Source organism: Papio anubis, chromosome 6 (genome assembly GCF_008728515.1).
Source record: "Papio anubis isolate 15944 chromosome 6, Panubis1.0, whole genome shotgun sequence".
Classification (NCBI taxonomy): Eukaryota; Metazoa; Chordata; class Mammalia; order Primates; family Cercopithecidae; genus Papio; species Papio anubis.
This window is the reverse complement of record NC_044981.1, coordinates 123,942,202-123,957,749: the sequence shown is the minus strand read 5'-3', so window position 1 is coordinate 123,957,749 and position 15,548 is coordinate 123,942,202. Positions and strand designations below refer to the sequence as shown.

The window sequence follows — 15,548 nt, the reverse complement described above, 5'->3', positions numbered from 1 at the left end:
GTGGGCCCTGTGATCCCTGCTCCAACTACTTAGCTTTACCAATGCAGTACGAAGCCCACCATAGGCAGTATGTAAGTAAATGGGTATGGTTGTGTTCCAGTAACATTTTGCAAAAAGGGATGTCAAAAACAAATGGATACAGTCCACGGGCCATACATCTGCTCTAGAGTCATCTGCAGGGACTGTCCCCAGATCCCCAGTTTCAACTCACTACTCACCCCATCCTAAACTGGTTTCTGCCCTTTTAAGTCCATATGGCTGAATCCAGAGGACTCTTGGATTTTTTTCAGTTATCTTGCCTGTCCTCTCTGCAGTTTTCAGTACAATCAAGTACTCACTCCTCGAAATGACAATCTTCCTGTGGATGCCATGATAGAAGATTCACCTGGCTTCCTCCTACCTCTCGGTCCTGTCCTTTCCATGTTGTTTAATGACAAATCCTCTATGTGTTGTTAAATGCGGGCATTCCTCCAGCCTGTGGGAACTCTGCTTCTCTTTTTACTCTGTGCTGTCTGTATAGAGCACTTAATCCATACCCAGGCTTTTATTTAATATTTCTATAACAGTGATCAGGCAATTTTTGTCTTTGGCCCAGACATTGCCTTTGAGTTCCTAATTATATATCCAACTGCTTACTTGATATTTAATTTTGAATGTCTTGAAAACACCCCAAAACAACACGTCCAAGTGTGTACAATCGTCATAGGCAAAATGTGACTATATTCTCTATTTTAATAATGGTACCACCAGCCATCCAGTTCTAAAAGTTAGAAACCCAAGAGTCATCTAATCATCACTTATCAATTTACCCCCAATATCTCTCATGTGTTCAATTTTCTACATCTCTATCAATACCACCTTAGGCCAACCCACCATTATATCTGGCCTAGGCTATGGCTATGGCCGTGGTCTTCTAATTGGTCTCCCCATCATTCTGGACTCTCCCACCCCTCCCTGTGCAGTCAGTGTTGGCTTCTCAAATGGCACTGAGACCATGTCATCATGCCCCTGTTTAACAGTTTTAGTTTAAAAAATTGTAAACTTTAACATGGCATCTAAGGCCCTGCAGGGATATGGCTCTGACCCCCCCTTCAGCTTCCCCTCTTCCCTCTTCCTCCATAGTTCCTGGTGCTTCAGCCCAACTCACCTTCTTCCAGCTCTTCAGGGATGCCATGCTGTCTTTGCCCTTGACATTGCCCTCTACCTAGGAGGCTCTTCTACCTCCACTGCCCTCTTCTCCAAGTTGCCTTTAACCCACTTAGCTCCTGCAGGGAAGCCTTTCCACACATGTACTTTTTCTTCAGAAGATTAACTACAGATGTAATTTCACTGTATTAGATTTTTTAAAAAATTGGTGCTGTCTTCCTAACCATACTGTAGGCTCCATAAAGGCAGGAATTGTGTCATTTTGTTTGTTTGTTTGTTTTTTGTCTCATTAAAACCCCAGAATATAAGAAGGGATTCAAAATAATGTTGATTTAATAAGCGAATCAGTGAACTGTACAACCACAGTAAACATGCACATACCAATTTAATGAAACAATTTTAGATCATGTATTCCTTTGAGAAGAGGTATTCAAACTGCACCCAAAAACTATAAATCTCCCCCCCAGAAAACACACATAGGTGCATAGATACAAAATTTGCCAGACATTTCAGGAACTTTGTATGCTGCATGAAACTCTCATATGGATAATAGTGCATGAAACTAAGTGAAATGTCTTCAATTTTTTTAATCATTTTTAGTGACTTTATAGTATTCAATGGTCCAGATTTTGCTTAAGATTCTCTAGTTTTCCCTCCTTTGGTTTCAAGTTTATTATCCAACTTATTCAGTTTTCTCTTAATTTCAAAAACTATGTATTTTTTACTTCAAATGTCTGTTGTTTCTTTTCCAAATGAACATTTCAAACATTCACTCCTACTATTACCTTGACTTCTCTTTGAATATTTTCAGCATGTTTATGTTAAAATCTCTTGGATAATTTCATTACCTTTAGTTCTTGAGGCGACAGATCCCTTGTTTGTTTCATTTGCTGGCCTTCCCTCATGGTGTTTTAGTCTGAGGTTATTTTCCACGGGGAGGATAACTGCCCTGGGTTGTGGAGGCACATGGGGTGGTTCACATGTGTATCTTCCTCTCTGGGAACCCCTTGGGTTTCTTATTTTCTCACCAGCATTTATGTTTCTATGGTAGCTCAGGGTCTCTAATGTGCCAGGAGATTTAATATGGACTTAAGCCCATGCAAGGTACAGGCCTGTTCTGATTTCCCCCAGGTCTCCCTTTCCTGTAGCAGCCCAGGAGACAGTGTGCTTCCTTGCTTCTTCCCTACAAGGTGTGAACTCCTGTCAGTAGGAAAGCCTAGCACTACTCATCAAGACTGGGCCCAATTCTTCTGTGAATTTCTCAATTTCCGCTCCCACTTGGTGTCCTTGTGTGTTTTTTTTTTTTTTTTAATTTTATAACTTGCTGATTTCTTTTTTCATTACTTTTCCATTTGAAGAGATTATGCTTTATAATCCCAAGCTTTTAGCTGTTTGAAATTAGTTCATAGTATAATAGTCCATTTCACACTGCTATAAAGAACTGCCTGAGACTGGGTAATTTATAAAGATAAAAGAATTAATTGACTCAGAGTTCTGCATGGGTGGGGAGGCCTCAGGAAACTTACAATCATGGTGGAAGGGGAAGCAGGCACATCTTACGTGGTGGCAGGTGACAGAGACAGAGACAGAGACAGAGAGACAGAGAGAGAGAGAGAGAGAGAGAGATTGAGAGAGGGAGAGAGAACGAGAGAGAGGAGGAGGAACTGTAAAACACCAGTAAAACATCGGATCTCATGAGAACTCACTATCACAAGAACAGCATGGGGGAAACCACCTCCATGATCTACTCACCCACCACCAGGTCCCTCCCTTAACATATGGGGATTATGGAGATTAAAATTCGAGATGAGATTTGAGTGGGGACATAAAGCCAAAGCATATCACATAGATTCCTCTTTCAGCTCAGTCTACTGATTTCTAGGAAGATTAGATTTTATAGATATGCCATAACTTATTTCAGACATTTAGCTTGTTTTCCCCAGCTTTTGCTACTATGAACAACACTTAGAGGAACATCCTTTAGCTAAATCCTTAGACATATCTTTAATCACTGTTTTAGGCAAAAACCCTAGAAGAGGAATTGCTGGATCCAAAAGCATATTTGTATGGCCGTTGATATTTGTCACTTGTCAACTTGTCTTCCTTTTCATGCAACTCAGGAGTTGCACAAATGCCTATGGTTCCCCTTGCCCTTGTGTCATCTCCTTTTGGCCCCATTAAAATATGCACCAGAGGACCACCTGAGGTCGGGAGTTCGAGACCAGCCTGGCCAACATGGTGAAACCCCGTCTCTACTAAAAATACAAAAATTAGCCGGGCTTGGTGGCACGGACCTATAATTCTAGCTGCTCAGGAGGCTGGGACAGGAGAATCGCTTGAACCCAGGAGGTGGAGGTTGCAGTGAGCAGAGATCATGCCACAGTACTCCAGCCTGGGTGAGATGGCAAGATGCCATCTCAAAAATAAATAAATTAATTAATTAAAAAAAAAAAACAAAACAAAACCATGCACCAGGGACTGAAACTGGGGTATGAACAGCATCCCAGACCCTGACCAAGCCATAAAACTGTTTGTAAAGAAGCCACCAGACAAGGCTTAGAGGTGCTGCCTAGGCAACCAGAAAACAGGGACCTCTGCCAAATCCACTCTCCCCTCCACAGGCCTCTCTCCAAGCTGTTCTCCTAGTCATTTTCATCACAATTTTGGCAGCTTCTTTCTACTTATCAGAAATTTAAGAGCAGAGAATTAAATTCAAGTCCCGCATTACTAAGCTTTGTTATTTTTGCAAAGTACACGTTGTACATTCAGTGGCACACTGCAAAGCATTATCATGAATTATTTAAATGAAACCATCCTTGTCACAATAAATGAGCAAAACACATTTTTTCACTTTCTTCTTACATGTTGTTATTTCTCTTCACGGATTTCTTACTTTGCAACATTAACTAAAATATGATGAGCCCCGCAATGTCATTACTACAAACTACCCTACCTTAGTTCTGCTGATCATGTATTTTTTTTTAATGTGACAGAAGCATTTTTCTTTCTTCTTAAGATTCAGTATACTCAAATGTGTCCTTGTAGCAGCATAGAATAGGAACAAATATGAAATATGTATAACCAAGGTTTACTTTTGGAAGTAATTCATATTCAATTCTCATTTGCTTTGCTGGGATGGAACAATAGATGCTGTGAGGTGGGAAGGTAGTAGACATGAAAATCTGAAGATACTGAGACCCTTCTTTGGAAAGGAGGCCAGAAACATTTCTGTTTTGCCTCATATTTTATTAATCTATTTTATAATTCCAAGTAAATGAGAATAAAACTTATCTCAAAGGCTAGCAAAATGATCCTAAAGTCTCAGGCAATGAGGACAGTAATTCATTAGAGATTAGCTGTTCTTGGCATTGCCACAGTCTTGTTCAGCTTGAATGTTAATCTCTAAGGAAATTACAGTTATTACCTGTGCTTTATTGTTGATACTGACAAGATCCTCAAGTGACACTTCTGTCTGTGGATACTACATGCTACCAGTACAGGCCCGACTCCATTCTTTGCCCCTGTTTACACACACACACACACACACACACACACTCTCTCTCTCTCTCTCTCTCTCTCTTTCCTTACAACGGCATGCAAACAGGTTCATTTTATGCCACTCTGTTTCGTCTCAGGATGTGACAAGGCTACATGGACAGGGATTAAAAAAACAGCAGTGACTTAAGGCCAGGGGAGGAGGAACACAGAAAATAAATCAGCAATCATTAAAACTTGGAACTGAAGCAAACTTTAAAAAAAATATTTTGGCCACTTAAAAAAAACTTTTCATTTTGCAATAATTTTTAACTCACAGAAAAGTTGCAAGAATAGTACAGATAATGCCTTTATCCCTTTTACCTGGACTTCCTCATTTAGTTAACATTTTAATAGTTATGGCTGGGCACAGTGGCTCACGCCTATAATCCCAGCACTTTGGGAGGCCAAGGCAGGCGGATCACTTGAGCTGAAGAGTTCGAGACCAGCCTGGGCAACGTAATCAAACCACATCTCCACTAAAAATACAAAAAAATTAGCCAGGTGTGTGGTGCGTGCCTGGAGCCCCAGCAATTTGGGAGGCTGAGGTGGGAGGACTGCTTGAGGCTGGGAAGCACAGGTTGCAGTGAGCTGAGATCGTGCCAATGCCCTCTAGCCTGGGTGACAGAGCCAGGCCCTGTCTCAAAAAAAAAAAAAAAAAAAAAAGTTAACAGTTTAATAGCTAACATTTTACCATTTTTGCCTTATTACTTAGAATCACTTGAGAGTAAATTACAAACATGATGCCCATTACCTTAAGGTTGTCAATGTGTTTCCTAAAACACAAGGTGTATACACTGCTGAAAAATCAAAGTACATCCAGCATTACCAGGAAATCAGCACTGATACAACACTACATCCACCCCGCAGACTCCACTCCCATACTCCTGATTGCTGCAGCAATGTCCTTTATAATCACACTTTTCCTTTTGGTCCAGAATCCAGCCCAGGGTTATCTACTGTATTTAGTTTCCATGTCTCTAGATCCGCCTTCAATGTGGAGCAAATGCTCAGGTTTTCCTTGTCTCTTATGACTTGATACTTTCGAAGAGTACAGGCCTGCTGCTTTGTCAAATGACCCTCGATTTCTGGTTGGGTGATGGTTCCTCAAGATGACGTTCAGTTTGTACCTTCTTGGCAGGAACAGCGTGGAAATGATGCTGTGTTCTCTGTGGATTGCATCGGGGGGCATAGCATGTCAATTTGTCCCACAGCTGGTGATTGTATCCCTTGGTTAAGATAGTTAATTATTAAGTATTTTGTACTTAATTTATATTTAATAAATAATTTTAAAGTATTTGATTAATTTTAAAGTAATCAAAAACTATTTTAATCTATGTAAATATCCTGTTTCTTATCAAGCTTCACCCACTAGTTTTGGCATTCATTAATCATTCTTTTTTTTTTTTTTTTGAGATGGAGTTTTGCTCTTGTCACCCAGGCTGGAGTGCAGTGGCGCGATCTCTGCAACCTCTGCCTCCCGTGTTCAAGCAAATCTCCTGCCTCAGCCTTCCGAGTAGCTGGGCTTACAAGCATACACCACCATGCCTGGCTAACTTTCATATTTTTAGTAGAGACAGGGTTTCACCACATTGGCCAGGCTAGTCTCAAACTCCTGACCTCAGGTGATCCACCCGCCTCGGTCTCCCAAAGTGCTGGGATTACAGGCATGAGTCACTCATTAATGATTCCTATTTGAAGCAATTATTAATATGATGGCCTCCAAGCAGTGATTTCCTAATTTCTTAATTCCCTCTGCATGTATTAATTGGTGTTCTGTTATGAGGTAGTTTTCCTTCTCCCCTATTTATTCATTCATTCATGGGTATATTTATATCAGTATGGACTCAGGAATGCCTATTTTATTCAATAGGCTATATTACATTAATTATTTGCTTTGAAACTCAAATTATTCCATATTTTGCCAGTGGGAGTGACTTTATTAATAAATTGGCTTCTGTATTCTTTTGGTTAAGTACTTCCTTATTTTCTGGTGTCAAGATATTCCAGATCTATCTTATACTTTCCTTGTCCCTACCCTGGTATCAGCCATTTCTCCAGTAAATTCTGGTTTATTTTATTAGGAAATGGAATTGAGAAACCAATATCTGAGTTTATGGTGTGTTCATTGCTTTTGGGATGTCATTGCTTTTAGGTGCTCTAAGATGAAATATATGTACACACGTGTACATATACAGCCATCTGTCTCTATTTGTGTATCATTCATTTATATACATATTTTAAAACATGAGATTTTACAGTGATATCTCCAATTTCTCTCCAACTCCATATAGATTAGTCTAGCTTTCCTCCTTTAAGTATTTGTAGATCCTTTTTCCAAAAGTGAGAAACCTAGCTCCCATAATCTTCAAATCTTTCCCAACCCCCTGTAAACAACCGATCTTCCAGCCATTCAGAAGCCATCGTCTCCTTCTCCCCTTCTGCACATGGCTATTGCCCCACCGAGTCTCTCCGCACTCTTCCCGTAGCCACGCCAGGCTGAGCAAACTCTCTTACTGACCCGTAATAGCACATTATTCTTTTCTATACCTGCTACCCATTCAGGACAAATGATTGGCATTTCAGAATATGGCCAGCTTTGTGTCAAAAGAAGGATTAAATACATCACATAATATAGTGTGTCAGCTCCAGTGGGGAAGAGAATTTGGTCTTATAATAGAGGCAGTCACTCAAAGGGAAAAAGAAATTTCTTCTAGAAGCACTGGTCTAAAAAAGCAAAAAAGTCCACACACAAGAAAATCTCAGTGAATATATCTTTGCTTTGAATTTCAACTCCATTAAAAATCTTGGGTTCAGTTTTAAATTGATAGTGAAAAGGTTTTATAGTCTTTTTCTGTTGAAAATCACACCAAACTAGGTTTACTCGAAGACTGTTTTCTTCCTGTAAATTTTAGATATTCCTGTTATTTGTCTTCCTTTTTAGAATGGATAATTCAAAGCGAATACTTTTTTTTTTTTTTTTTTGGTGACAGAGTCTCACTCTGTTGCCCAGGCTGGAGTGCAGTAGCATGATCTCGGCTCACTGCAAACTCAGCCTCCTGGGTTCAAGTGATTCTCCTGCCTCAGCCTCCCGAGTAGCTGGTATTACAGGCACGTACCACCATACTCAGCTAATTGTTCATATTTTTAGTAGAGACAGAGTTGTGCTGTGTTGGCCATGCTGGTCTTGAACCCCTAACCTCAAGTGATCCGCTCACCTTGGCCTCCCAAAGTGCTGGGATTACAGGCTTGAGCCATCACACCCGGCCTGAATGTTTTTTAAATCTAGATTTATGTTTTGTTAGGATTTTTTATAGGTAGAACACTGGAGGAAGATCAATGACCAATATTTATGCTTTTTAGTCAATTTTAGACATTAATGTTCTAAACTAAATTTCTCTTTCTTTTTAGGTTTGTCCAAGACTGGTTTTCAGAAAGGATGCAAGTGGCCAAAGTGGATTTCTCTACAGTGTTACCACGCTTCATTTCTCTATATATCTTTTCCTTTCTGAGTCCGAAAGATTTGTGTGCAGCTGCCCAAGTCAGCTGGCCCTGGAAGTTTCTAACTGAACAGGTTTACTATTTGTCACTTCCTAGTAATAGGGCACAAGTACAGCTGTAATCTTAAATGAGGCTACTAGGGTAGCTCCCTTCCCTGAAGACAATAGCTGAGGGTACCTGATCCATCCCTTACCCTTGAGAGAAAAAATAGGGATAAGTGAAATAATGTATTTCTATAAATAAATAAGGCATATAGACTAGTCCAATAATTCCTGTTACTTAAAAAATCTTTAAATACTCCGTATAATTATTTAGAAAACATTTTATCTTGGTTAAAGAAGTTCACTTTCTTTTGAGACAGAGTCTCGCTTTGTCACCCAGGCTGGAGTGCAGTGGCGCGATCTCGGCTCACTACAACCTCCACCTCCTGGGTTCTAGCGATTCTCCTGCCTCAGCCTTCTGAGTAACTGGGATTACAGGCGCCTGCCACCACAGCTGGCTAATTTTTGTATTTTTAGTAGGGACGGGGTTTCACCATGTTGGTCAGGCTGGTCTCAAACTCCTGACCTTGGGTTCCGCTTGCCTCGGCCTCCCAAAGTACTGGGATTACAAGCATGAGCCACCGCGCCCTGCCAAGAAGTTCACTTTTCTTCATGAAAAATGATATATGCTTTAGATTTTGTATATTATCTCCAATAACTCAGCTCTAGAAACTGCTACACAACCACAGCCTCAACTGATCCCTTATTGTCTAACATCTGTTAAAGAACATACATTGAGATCTTAACAGCAGTTGAAAGCAGTTAAAAGCAGCAGCTGTTTAAAATTAACATCTTTTGCCATTAATTCTGCCTCTGGGCTGTCCCTTTTCTTGTAAAATATTTAATAAAATGTAACAATACACATACTTTTTTTTTCAGAGACAGGATCTCATTCTATCACCCAGGCTGGAATGCAGTGGTGCCATCTGGCTCACTGCAACTTCTGCCTCCCAGGCTCAAGTGGTCCTCCCATCTCAGCCTCTGGAGTACCTGGGACTATAGACATGCACCACCACGCCCAGCAAATTTTTGTAGTTTTAGTAGAGATGAGGTTTCGCCATGTTGGCCAGGCTGGTCTGGAACTCCTAGGCTCAAGAGATCCACCCACCTCGGCCTCCCAAAGTGCTGAGATTACAGGCGTGAGCCACTGTGCCTGGCTTAGTCTGTTTATATTTCTGTAAACACTTACATATTTGTGTTTAATCTATCATTTTACTATTTTTTGTTTGTCGCATTTAGTTTTTTCCCTCTCCCTGTCTTCCTTTGCGTTAATTAAAATTTTTTTTTCAGGCTGGGCGCGGTGGCTCACGCCTGTAATCCCAGCACTTTGGGAGGCCGAGGCGGGCAGATCACGAGGTCAGGAGATCAAGACCATCCTGGCTAACCCGGTGAAACCCCGTCTCTACTAAAAATACAAAAAAAAGAAAAAAAAAATTAGCCAGGTGTGGTGGCGGGCGCCTGTAGTCCCAGCTACTTGGGAGGCTGAGGCAGGAGAATGGCGTGAACCCAGAGGCAGAGCTTGCAGTGAGCAGCGATCGGGCCACTGCACTCCAGCTTGGGCGACAGAGCAAGACTCTGTCTCAAAAAAAAAAAAAAAAAATTTGTTTTTTCAATTGTTAGATTCTTTAACAGTTATTTCATGGTTACCATAGAGATTATAACATATAACCTTGTATTAATATTATCTTACCATTTCTAAGACAATGCAAGGAGCTTAGAACCCTTTAACTTATTTACCCTCCTCTCAGTTTCCATGCTTTTTTGTTAAAGATTTTTATTTTATATATACTAATAACTAAGAGCCTACTGTTGACCAGAAGACTTACTGATAACGCTAACAGTCAATTAACACACGTTTTGTATGTGTATTATATACTGTATTCTTCAATATGGCAAGCAAGAGAAAAGAGATTGTTATTTAAACATTCATGAGAAAATATATTTACTATTTGTTAAGTGGAAATGGATCATCATAAAGATCTTCATCCTCATGTTGAGTAGGCTGAGAAAGGTGAAGAAGAAGAGGAAAAGGAGGAGGAAGAGGAAGGGTTGGTTTTGCTGTCTTGGGGGCGGCAGAGGTGGAAGAAAGCGTGTATAAATGCACCCATGCAGTTCAAACCCGTTGTTCAAGGGTTAAGTGTGTAAAATAAACATATATAACACATAAACACTTATCTCACAAATCTTTATTACTATTGTTTTATGTAGTCAATATTTATTCATATATGACCATATTTTTTTCTGTAGCTCATTTTTTTCTGTTCCGCATCTCCTAGTTTCCATTTGGGATCATTTTCCTTTTACGTCCTATTTAATATTACCTCTAGTACAGGCGTGCTGCTGATAAATTCTCTTAGTTTTTGTGTGTCTGAAAATATCTATTTCATCTTCATACTTAGAAGATATTTCAGTAAGAAGTCTGAATTCTAGGTTGGCAGCTAATTTTTTTATAGAACTCTGAAATATTTCATTTTTTGTTTTTCTTGAGAAGTCAAGTTTTATTGTTGATCCTTTAAAGGTAACATTTCTATCATCTCTAGCTGCTTTTCGGACTTTTTTTTTCATTTTCAGTAACGTTATTGTGATATACCTAGGTGTGAGTGTTTATGTACCTTGTTTTGTGTTTGGCTGTGATTTTTGAGTCTGAGACTTAATGTCTTTCATCAGTTTTGAAACATTCTCAGATGTTATTTCTTCATATTGATTCCGCCCCATTCTCTCCCTTTTTCTCCTAGTATTCCAATACTTATAGGTTGGAAAGATTCACCATGTCTCATAACTTTCATATTCTTTTATACATTTTCCATTTCTGTGACCTTCAGTATTTCAGTCTGGATTTTCTTCAGACCCATCTTTCAGTTTACTAATTATTTCTTTAGCTAGATTCTAATCTGATCTTAAACCCATCCATTGAGTTCTAAATTTCAGTTATTATATATTTTCAGTTCTAGAATACTGATTTCTTTTGCCAAAATTTTCCACCTAGTCATTTATTTTAGATATATTAATTATAGAGTATTTATTTCCCCAAAGTTCATGTCTGATGATTACAGTATTTGGATTGCCTGAGGATCTCTCTATAGTTACTAAAAACCAAAAAGACGACAGAATTCTTGTCTATTGTATGTTCTAGTTAATTTTGATTGAGTACCGCATACTGAGTATACAAAATTGATGTGATCCTTTGAGTCTCTGGGTGATGTTATCTTCCTCCGGAGAGAATTTACTTTTGCTTCTGGCATATCTAGTACTAGGAACAAATCATACAAATCCAGTCAAGGAATGAGATATTTCAAAGCTGGCTTCAGTCTTTGTGAGTTTGTCTAATTCAGTATTGTCCTTCCTGAAAAGAATCTTAACTGAAAGCTGGTGTGATTACCAAGGCTCTTCCTCTCAGTGGGCCCTAAATTTCCATTTGTGTCCTCTCTTCCCTGTGAGAATGCTTAAGATTCTTTTCTACATCTAAGTCTTTTAGTCATAACTTTCTGTTCGGATTCTCAGCCTAACAAGCTTTACTTTGGAACTGACAAATGCCTTGAAGTAAAAAGTGATGCCAAATATCAGGCTTACCTCTCTGGGTTTCCCTTCTTTCTGGGGTCTCGGTTGAACAAGTCCTTATTGCATTGATAGCTCTATAATATAGCCTTCAAATAATTGTATAATATTTGGTCTAGATATTTCATTAGATCAAACCACATGAAATTTTCTTTTTCTTATGTCAAAATGGCTGCATATTGGCAATATCATATGCTTCAGTCAAAATTATTCTCAATGAGAGGGTTAATCTGAAAGAAACTATTCCATTATTGCTAGAAGCTGAATTTTCAGAATCTAGGGTTAATGTAACCAAATGCTATTGGAACACTAGATAAGTATCACAAAGAGGTCTAATACATACATTCACATATAATGTATATATTCATCAAATACTATTTTTCCTGTGGAACAAGATGTGCTTCTTATTTCCAAGTCAAGTTCAGATAGTAAGTCAATAGTAGCATTTAAAAACCTTATATCTGGCCAGGTGCAGTGGCTCACACCTGTAATCCCAGCACTTTGGGAGGCTGAAGCGGGTGGATCACCTGAAGTCAGGAGTTCCAGACTAGCCTGGCCAACAGGGCGAAACCCCGTCTCTAGCAAAAATACACCTGTAATCCCAGCACTTTGGGAGGCCGAGGCGGGCGGATCACAAGGTCAGGAGATCAAGACCATACTGGCTAACACAGTGAAACCTTGTCTCTACTAAAAATACAAAAAAATTAGTCGGGCGTGGTGGCGGGTGCCTGTAGTCCCAGCTACTCGGGAGGCTGAGGCAGGAGAATGGCGTGAACCCGGGAGGCGGAGCTTGCAGTGAGCTGAGATCCGGCCACTGCACTCCAGCCTGGGTGACACAGTGAGACTCCGTCTCAAAATATATAAAATAAAATATTTTTAGCCAGGCGCGGTGGCTCACGCCTGTAATCCCAGCACTTTGGGAGGCCGAGACGGGCGGATCACGAGGTCAGGAGATCCAGACCATCCTGGCTAACCCGGTGAAACCCCGTCTCTACTAAAAAAATACAAAAAACTAACCGGGCGAGATGGCGGGCGCCTGTAGTCCCAGCTACTCGGGAGGCTGAGGCAGGAGAATGGTGTAAACCCGGGAGGCGGAGCTTACAGTGAGCTGAGATCCGGCCACTGCACTCCAGCCTGGGCGACAGAGTCAGACTCTGTCTCAAAAAAAAAAAAAAAATAATAATAATAATAATAATAATTTTAAAACCTTATATTTTATATAAACATTGTAAAACAAATGTATTTGCATATAAATTCTCAGATTTTTGTACCAGAAATCTCAGTGTAATGAAAAAGTATCTGTGTACCTGAAAATATTATTGCTAGAAAACTGTCTGAAAACAATTTGTGATTCATCTTCCTCTTGTTTCTGAAGGATTGCTTATGGATGCCCAAATGCGTTAAGTTCGGGTGGTTTCTGCCCTATACTCCAACAGATAATGAGTATGGTGCTTGGAAGCGCCATTACGTTGCCTGTGTGTCCCACTTAGACTGGCTGACACCTAGGGAGGCTGCTGCTACTTATGGGACGCTGAATGAACCCAAAACAGAAGATGAGGAACTACTGGAGAGACAAAGAGAAGAGTGCTTGAGGAAAAGAATTTGGGAGGAAATTGCACTACGTAACAGTAAGTAGCATTTTAAATCTTTATATCTTATGTAAATATTGTAGAAACAAATGGATCACATACAAATTCTCACAGAGGAGGACGGCCCTGTCTTTCGCAATACTCTGAGTGGCAGTCTTTATTTTCCAGAAGAGCTTTTTTCTTTATTGTATATTTCAAGTTAATTGATGAGAAAAACAAAGCAGACAAAATATGTAAGGTTAAATATCAGTGTCTCCATTGCTGTTCTGGCTCCTTTCAGGCTTATAAGACCAAAAACAAAAAGCAGAAAGATGTTTGAACACGGATAAGAAGCAAATAAATAGGTTCAAAACAGAGGAACTGGGAGTGATGAAAAAAGGAGGAGAAATGAAAGTGAGAATGGAAGCAGGGAAAATGCCATTTAAAAAAGGAGAAAGAGGACATCTTTTTCCTCTCTTTTTAAAGCCTCTTTCAGTTACGCCCCTTATTTATTTAATTTACTTATTTATATATTTTTGAGACAGGGTCTCACTCTGTCACCCAGGCTGTGCTGCGGTGCGATCTCTGGCTTACTACAGCCTCAACTTCTGAGGCTCAAGTGATCCTCCCACCTCAGCCTCCCAAGTAGCTGGGACCACAGGTGCACACCACCATGCCCTGCTAATTTTTTCTATTTTTGTAGAGACAGGGTTTCTCCATGTTGGCCAGGCTGGTCCCGAATTCCTGGGCTCAAGTGACCCACCCACCCTGGCCTCCCAAGGTGCTGGGATTCCAGGCGTGAGCCACGGTGTCCAGCCTCAGCTAGGCCTTATGCTTTACGCAGTGTGTAAAAGAAAACAGCAAAACTGATTTGAGTTCTCCCGTGCTTTCTTCTCACTAACTCACCCTCCGGTGAGATTGTGACAAATAAGAAATTGCTTGAAGGCAAGAAGAAGGGCACAAATGAATGTGACACATATCAATTGATTAACTGGTCTCCTCAAGAAAAGGGTTGCTTGTTCTCTGAGCTGTGTTTCTTGACCTGAAATGACTGGTAGCTCACAGCCACAGTGCTGAGAGGATGAGAAATCCAAACAGAGTACATGAAAATGGCTGTAATTATTGTCATTTGGAATCTTGCCCTGGTACAGCTTTATTTTTGATGCCTTTATCTGTGTGGACTTGGCTGGGAGAAGTATGAAGTAATCAGCCCCGCCTGCTGCTTTTTGTTTTTCAGAGGAGTTATTCAAAGTTAGACCCCTGTGGGTTAGTGGAACTTGCTGCTCTAGCGTGCTAAAGCCCAGACGCCAACCACGCCTCTCCCAGACTGTAAGGGAGCGAGTGGGTTCACATGAAGCTTTGGAGAAACAGCTTGTTTTGACATCTTTAGAAATCTTGCCCAAGCGGTAAGCAAAATTCCATCTACTGACGGCTCAACACCATCCCAATACCAAACATTCACTCTAGAATAAATTTAGCTATCGTGCAGAAATCTTGTGTAATTCTGTGGCTCATATCCTCTGAAATATCAGTAAAGATAATTAATTTTCTAGAACAGTGGTCAAACATGCCTTCTGAAGAGGTAAACGTATAACATCCAAAACTTACATTTTAAATATTCTTTTTTTTTTTTTTTTTTTTTTGAGATGAGGTCTTGCCACATTGCCCAGGCTGGTGTCAAACTTGTGGGCTCAAGCGTTCCTCCCACTATCCTCCCAAATAGCTGCGATTACAGGCATGTGCCACTGAGCCCAGCTTGACATATTCTCAACTCTGCATTGAAGCTATATTGTGGATGTAGTATATTTTCTGTATAAAGTTATTGAGCAAAAATAACATTTTTTTCCACAAGTGTTTTCTATGAAGTAAGAGTATCCAAATATAACTTCCACTTATATTTTTATGTACAAATATAATTCTTTTATTACCCAAAATAGAGAAACATCAGCTGCATTCAGTTACCAAATCATACTATAGACTGAAATTACCAGAAATTAAATTCTATCTGACATTCATAACCATTACCATTGTGCATCTGCTTAGAATTTCTTTTTAAACTTTTTTTTTTTTTTTTTTTTGAGATGAAGTCTCACTCTGTCACCTAGGCTAGAGTGCAGTGGCACGATCTCAGCTTATTGCAACCTCTGCCTCCTGGGTTCAAGCTATTCTTCTGCCTCAGGCTCCTGAGTAGCTGGGACTACAG

The 15,548-nt window shown here is 40.0% G+C and overlaps 1 protein-coding gene across 3 annotated transcripts in view; it reads left to right on the top strand.

The window, feature by feature from the left end:
* The window catches only part of ECT2L (epithelial cell transforming 2 like), a 113,204-nt gene that overhangs the window by 34,620 nt on the left and 63,036 nt on the right, over nt 1-15,548 (top strand). For all 3 annotated transcript variants that reach the window (XM_021937808.2, XM_031667393.1, XM_031667394.1), the window contains 3 exons: nt 8,092-8,254; nt 13,153-13,405; nt 14,583-14,751. In XM_021937808.2, coding sequence (XP_021793500.2) covers nt 8,092-8,254; nt 13,153-13,405; nt 14,583-14,751 — 585 coding nt within the window. The remainder of the gene's footprint in view (nt 1-8,091; nt 8,255-13,152; nt 13,406-14,582; nt 14,752-15,548) is intronic.